This window comes from Squalius cephalus, assembly GCF_949319135.1.
Source record: "Squalius cephalus genome assembly, chromosome: 21".
In the NCBI taxonomy this organism is placed as follows: domain Eukaryota; kingdom Metazoa; phylum Chordata; class Actinopteri; order Cypriniformes; family Leuciscidae; genus Squalius; species Squalius cephalus.
In genome coordinates this window covers 7,363,607-7,371,156 of record NC_137142.1, presented here as the reverse complement: position 1 = coordinate 7,371,156, position 7,550 = coordinate 7,363,607, and the positions used below count along the sequence as shown (strand labels likewise).

Below are 7,550 nucleotides of genomic sequence, written 5' to 3'. Positions count from 1 at the left end.
CACGAAATTGCAGTCAGCAGAGGATTTTATACAGAAAGAGTATACAAAATAAAGTCTCAACAGGTAGATTATTTGAACTTTAAATTTAAAGGTAAACCCATTTTTCCTCTTACAAACTGAAACATCCACTAATAAATTAAGTAAATAAATACTATGCAAGCACAGCTTCTTATCCATTTTATGCAAGGACGAGTATCTGAAAAGGAGGATGAGTAATAAATAATTATAATTATATATATATATATATATATATATATATATATATATATCTTTTTTTTTTTTTCTTTTTTTTTTTTTTACAGTAACACACATTATTTAAGTGTGCCGTGTTTATCAGTGTAATAATTACTTAGTGTATTATTGTAAAAACACTGCTAACACTTAGTAAATTAAAATGTTTTAGATTTCATTTCGCAATCCACACAACAGCACATTATGGGGTTTGCTTATAAAGGTAATCTTGCGTGGCTTTTATTTTGAAATACACGAGAATTGAATTCCGCTCATTTTTCCTGTGTTCGCCGGAAGTGAATTGTCGTGTGTGTGTGTGTGTGTGTGTGTGTGTGTGTGTACAGGTAAGGGCTTTTTTAAATAACATAAACATACTTGTGTGAAAATATGATTATAATAAATGTTTAATGAGCTGTCTCGGAGGGCGTCGCATTGATCTATTTTGTCCAGAAAAGCAATTGTGCAGTAAAAACACGCAGTCACCAACACACGTGGATAAAGCTGGACATCTCCATACAATCACATTAAATCTGTACACTTGTTATAATCTTGGATGTTTTATGTGTATTATTATTTATTAGATATGCTTTTATTGTTATATAATATTATAACAATAACATTAATGTGGTGTCCACAACTGTATATTAAAGCGTCTCTCATACATTTCCCCACAGTAAAATATCAAGGAATTTAAAACGTCCAGCCTAGGCCTGAAAAGTCAAGCTAATTAAAGCTTAAAATATCATGTAGACGTCTAAATATTCCTATTCAAATGTATTTTTAAAATTGTAATTTTTTCAGGTCATTTTTTTTTCTTCCAGGTTTTTCAGGTCATTCAGTGTCAGTTTGTAGGAACTTAGAATTTATATCAAATTGATTTAAATATATCATTATTTTTTCAGTCAGTTGTCAGACAATGGCTGATGACGGTCCAGCAGAGGATTATCCCACCGAAATCGAGGAAAACCTCAATGATTTTGACTCCTCTGTGAGCTGTGTTGAGAATATGGTCCAAACACTTGTGTCTGTATCCAGAAGTGACCATCTGCGTAAGGTATGTGGAATCAAATGCACAAATCAACAGTTAAATAAACTTGTTACATATGAATGGCTTGTTATTGGAATGTTTGGATCTTTTTGTACCTCATTTCCAGCTGGATCCTCTTGATCAAGCTAAATTGGACCTGATGTCTGCATATGCCCTCAACTCTATGTTCTGGAGTAAGATTTTACACCTTCGTGTTTTTCTTGTCAGTTGTAATGAAATTTAAAAGGTTATGACAAGATTTAACTTTCCTCCTTAGTGTATCTGGTGACACAAGGAGTCAATCCGAAAGACCATGCGATCAAACAAGAATTGGTAAGAAAAGACTGCCATTTTACTTAAAATGTTTTAGGTTCAAATTACAAGTTAATATTCATCAGTAGCATTTGTGACATTGTGGATAACCACAGTAAATAATTTTAATTGCCTATAATTTAATTCATTTAATTTTTAATTCATTTAACTCATGAGAACAGTTGTGCAAATATTGCATATCATTTTGTACAGACAAGGTTAGTAAGTTATTTTAATCACTCTAGTGTCATTGTCGTCAAACTTTAAATTTGAAATTGTATGAATTATCTTGTAAACAATGTATCACTAGAAAAAAAAAAAAAAAAACATTAAACATGAAATAAGACATTTCCCCTTATGTAGAACCTTTTTTGGCATAAATGTTTTTTAAAATTCCATCAAGAACCATAGGGTTTTCTGAGGCCCTGTTTACACTTTTGCGTTTTCGTTTTAACACGCCATCCTCGTCCATACTGGTGCTTCCATTGCATTTCAGAAACGATCTCCGTCCACACTTCACAAACGAAAATGCATTTCACATAACCACTCATGCACACTGACTGGGCATGCACTTACAAGTGTAAACTGTTGCCGATTGCTCTAATAATAATAGCTTGCCTCTTGCGCATGTGGGCAGCTGCAGTATTATAAATGCAGAGTTTAAACTGCACAATGGCTGCTAAAAAAAGGACAACAAAGTCAGCAAAGCTTGCAGTTCTGTCTCCATGTTATTGTTTACACGGTCGTCGAGGCTGGTCTGTTACAGAGCCGTTGAGAGAGACGGCTGTGGGCTGCGTTCCAGTCCAAAATTGTCATGCCCTTCACTTGCTAACTTCCCTCCATCTCGTTCACTTGTACGTCATTGCTTAAGTTGCACGAGTGCAATGGGCTGAACTGGAACGTCCTAAGCCCTTGATCACTTGGAATCAGCTATGGAGTTGATTTATTATTAAAAAAAAATTCCCTTTAAGAATTTGTTTAATGCAGCATCCAAATGTATATAGGTGTGTTTGGGTTGTTTTAAATAAAATAAATTATAATTAATATATCATAGAGTTGTTTGATGTGGTGGTGATTAGACGAGATATGTGGTGACGTCACAATCGTACTGCATTGTGGGACATATCGGTGCCTCTGTCAAAATTGAGGGAGCGAGGGTCTGTCCATATAAACTTCCCTCGTCCACTTCATGAAGTGGAACGCACTTCAAAATGGCGGCAGGGATTCCCCCAAGGGGAAGTGCTTAGGGAAGTTCACAAGTGTACAAGTGGACTGGAACGCAGCCCTGGTCTGTTATTGTTGTGTTCAGGGAGCGTAATGTGGGCAGCCATGCCATCTTTTTCAGAAGTCTCCGTTTATACTGAAACGCAATCCTGGAGTTTTCAAACTAAAACGGGTCTGTAAACTCCAGCGTAGTGTAGACGCCAGGCGTAACCTTAGCAAAAGTTCAGCGTTTTAAAACAAAAACGCATTAGTGTAAAGAGCCTAAGAGCGATAAACTGACATTGTTAGGGCATGTCTGTAACCACATTAAAAACAAACTAACATTTTTTTCTTTTGTTGAATGATAATCAATATTATACCATAAATTCAAAGTCCATATCCATAGCAGTTATGGCAATTTGCAACAAGTGTCTTATACCAGCCACCAAGCGAATGCACAGTAACCTTATAACTTTCAACACACTCAAATGTGTTTTTATTATGATTGTTTTGAGTTAAACAGCGCTGCATTACCCCGCAATTTTAATACGTAAAATAAAGTGTCCTGTGTGAGTAGTAATTCATCACTTGTGGCTGTTTAATTGGAATGAAATAAAATAATGTGAATTTAAGTGATGAAATGTAACCGTAACAAAGTTCAAGATCAGGGAAAAAATAGGCAGACGTTAAATGTAACTTTAATCGTACAATATGCATAAACTACAAAACAAAAGGATGACTGCAGCATATAAGCATAATAAAAACAGCCAGGTAAAATGTCCCAGGCTCTCGCCACGCCCTGCTTCATACCATAGTAACGTTAATACAACTTTAATAGCCTACATTAAGCTCCTACATGAAAATGAGTCCCGTCGGATTGCTTTCTATTGGCTTGAAGACGACACATCCCATGATTCCACGCTCATTCACAGCGTTATTTTATTATTGTTCTGAATAAGCGACCTCTAGTGGCGAAAATTACATGCTGTGGCTTTAACGGGGTTTTTGCGGGTCTTAAAATGGTCTTAAACACCCGGTTTCACAGGCAAGGCTTAAGCCTAGTTCCACACTAAATGCAACTTGCACTGACATATCTTAAAATATGTCAGTGCCATTGTTTTGTCTAAAGATGAACACATGTTTTTTTTCTAAGGAAGGTTTATAAAAGCTGCTTAACTGTCCAAATAGAACCAAGTCCTAATCTTGTATTAATCTAAAAACCAGGCCAAAAAGTCTTAATTCAGGTCTCTCAATTATGGTCTTAATTTACGTCAATTAAGCCCTTAAAAAGGTCTTAAATCAGAGCAGAGCATTAAATGTTGCCCGCATTGCAAAAATCTTGTTTCCCAATACACATATCTAAACATCTTTAAATTAAGATACATTGTTTTGGAAAAACTGAACCAAATTAAGTGTGTTCATGCTTAAAACAAGAACAAATATCTGTCAATAAGTTATGAAAACTTCCCTTGATTTTTCTGAGTCCACAACCAGATATCTGTTCTTGTTTTAATCAAAGTCACTACGCTTTGATTAATTTCACAAAAAGCAGGAACATCACTTTTTTTGCAGTGTTATCATCAGAATGAAAAGTAAAAGTTATGTCCAAATTCTAGTGGTTGGGAGCAGAGGAATTCAAGCTACTTGTTTTGTAAAATGAATAAAAAATAATGGATATCTGTTGGAAGTTATATTTTCAAACCCTGTAGTGTTGCTAATACAACTCATTGTGTTTCTCCCTTGACATTTACATTTACAAAACATATTGTTTTCCCTTCAATGTATTCCTTAAATTTTAGATCTTTTAAAAAATGTACTTTCGTAAAATCAACAGAAACCCTGATTAAATCTGTGAACAGAAATCCAGTATGTAAAAGTAGAATTCTGTGTAAAGTCACTACTTGTCTTTGTGAATATTGGTTTAGTATTTGTACTGACAGAGTAAGGAAACTAACATCCTCCTCCACCTCACAGGAGAGAATCAGGACATATATGAACAAAGTTAAAGAGATCACGGACAAAAGAAAAGCTGCACGTCTGGACAAAGGTGCAGCATCACGGTTTGTCCGGAATGCACTGTGGGAGCCAGAGGACAAGAAAAGAAAGGACATGAAAAGGAAAGACACAACTGAGCATTCCCACAAAGGAAAACACATAAGGTTTTCTTGATTGAGTTGACTGGCGAAACATATTTAGCAGACTTTGAGATTAAGCGCAACAAATATCTCAATGCACTTGGACTTAAGATTTAAGAAGCTTGCTATTTACCATGTGACTGTCCATGATGATGTGTTGTTCATGGTGTACATGTGTTGAGTAGCATCATTCTTTTCAAGATGGCTTGTTTCTAACTAAAAATCAAAGTTACTCACCCCATGTTAGTTAGATGCTTTTTTAGCATTTCTTTAATTGTTTTATTCTTTCATATAGTCTTAAGTTTGTTTTATATCTGGGGTTACAAAATCTAAAATGTGTGATGCGGACCATCAATAATACCAGTCCCATTAAAACTACTAAATCCTATTTTTCTTGTCAATTCATTTGAAATTATTGTCTTCTGATTCAATGTTTTTCTTTCTTTCTTTTCTTTCTGTTTTTGTATTTAGATTTCTGTAAATTATGAATCCTTTATGTAGTGATGGGAGAAATGAAGCGTTTTGAAACTTTGAATCAATTGAACTAACTGCTTCGCAAAATGATTCCCTGTATCGAAACGCCACACACCGGGTCAGAACAGTGTAAATGCCGACTAAAAAACTCTGCACAAACACTTAAAAACACCTTTTATAAACCAACTGCAAATGTTTTATTAAAAGTGTATTCTATCTAATGCAATTAACAAATCATCTAATACAACTAAATATGAAGTGTTTCTATAATATGTTATTTTATTAAACGGTAGATAAACGGCTTATTAACGGCTTGTTTTATGGAAACCTTGGTTAATCAGCCACGAAGATATTTTTAACTACTACTCTTCCTTTTTATTATACACATGTACAAACAAACGTATCATATTGATCCGAGATAAAATCATATATCTGGTTAGTTTAAAAAAAAAAAAAATTACTAATAAGCATTGATCAATACTGAAGCCACATTTTCAAAGCTCTTCACAAAGTCAGCGAACCAGAAGTCTATATGGACCAAACAGTGAATCAGTTTTTATTGCTTTCCCACAAAATGCATTCAATGACCACAGAAGGGCCTCCTGACCGCAGGGATTCCTACTGCACATATAGGATTATACTAGACATGTTTTTTGTGGGGGGAGGGGGGCTTGTTGTCGTTGTCGTTGTTTTGTAATTATTATTGCTTCAGGATTTTGTTGTTGTTTATATATATATATATATATATATATATATATATATATAATTATTTATTAATTTTTTTTGCATACACATTTTATCAATTGCTTAGACACAATTCTGGGAACAACTCACCATTTTCTCAAATCTTCACAAACAATTTTAAAAACTCACACCCAACGGTACAAACAGCTGAATACCTATTCAGACTTTTCCCTCAGACAACAATACACACAAACTGTCAAAAACACAGACTACATGACTGTTTGTTACACACTGGAGGGATTCATTCAAAACACCGCTACCAAACGCTTTACAATAGGTTTTCAGATAAATAATTTGGAACTTTGTGAAATCACAGCACTGACTGATAACTCTTTCAGGGACAACCCTGACAAAAGAAATGCAAAACAGTACTGTAATAAATACCTCTTACATGAGTGGATAAATCAGTACTCCTGTACATGCTGTTTTGGACAAAAACCTGACCTTTGAAATGAAATGTCACACTGACAAAACATGTAAGGAAGAGTCCATGCACAGTAAAAATACTTACATTTTCAAAAGCTTTATTTCCAAACACAGCAAATATTCAGGTTCCCTTTCATTCAGTCACTACGAGTTACGTCAGTGTATGATGAAATGGGGGTTTCGCTTAGAAGCCTATCACCTTCGAGTTCTACAAAACGAGCCAATGGCAATGGAAATGCCATGGGTCTGTGGAATTTGCATAGCGCAACTCTGCCCCACCGCGTGGGTATAAAAGGAGGATGCTGGCAATCACGCATCAGGTTTTTGCTTCAGAGCCAAGAGCATCTCTTCACTCCTCTGCAAGCCTGTTTCTGAGTTCTTCGTGAAACCTACGAGACGAGTGTGTTGGTGCAACGGCGCGTTCCAGCGAAATCACATTGCCTGTGTTTGATCTGTGCAGTGATCTGCCAACAGTTTGTGTGCTTCTCCCTGGGTGCTTCAACACTCTCCTGAGCTTTTTCCTCTCATCACAAAAGAGCTTGTGCGTGGCACGTCTTTTTAAAGATGTCTCACCCGTGCACTTCTGGGTGCGGTTGGCTCATTTTACCATCTGATGGGCACAATCGCAGCCTGGCGTATTTGGGCTTCGATCACGCTCAGGCAGCGTTTGTGGATGAATCATGTTCTCATTGCGGGTGCTGTGGTCAAGCCTCAATGACCTCCGCGGAGGTATAGAGTCCCCTCTGCCACACCCCGATCTATCCCCTCTGCGAGAGGCGATACTTTGGCTGGTGGCCAGGGTGACCTGAGGGTTACAAAGCCCCGACGATGCCCCACCCAGCCGCCGCTGAGGGCGACCTCCTGCGGCTCTTGCCCCTCCCGCCCGGCCCCAGCAGTAGCCTTCACCCGGGCCGCACCGTCTGCGCCCCAGTCCGCACCAGTTTTTGTTGTTGTTGTTGTTGTTGATACTTTATTGATCCTTTGCAGGAAATTATATT

The 7,550-nt window shown here is 36.7% G+C and overlaps 1 protein-coding gene across 3 annotated transcripts; it reads left to right on the top strand.

The window, feature by feature from the left end:
• The first annotated feature begins 507 nt into the window (after window positions 1–507).
• On the top strand, window positions 508–5,825 carry c1d (C1D nuclear receptor corepressor). 3 transcript variants are annotated; one of them, XM_079855130.1, is made up of 5 exons: window positions 508–551; window positions 1,134–1,285; window positions 1,386–1,452; window positions 1,536–1,591; window positions 4,748–5,825. In XM_079855130.1, exons 2-5 carry the CDS (start codon window positions 1,148–1,150, stop codon window positions 4,940–4,942), a joined length of 456 nt encoding a protein of 151 aa, XP_079711256.1. In that variant the 5' UTR covers window positions 508–551; window positions 1,134–1,147; the 3' UTR covers window positions 4,943–5,825. The 3 variants fall into 3 exon arrangements, with proteins under 3 accessions (XP_079711256.1, XP_079711254.1, XP_079711255.1); XM_079855128.1 differs by having other exon boundaries at window positions 523–575; XM_079855129.1 differs by having other exon boundaries at window positions 536–557.
• Window positions 5,826–7,550: the final 1,725 nt, after the last annotated feature.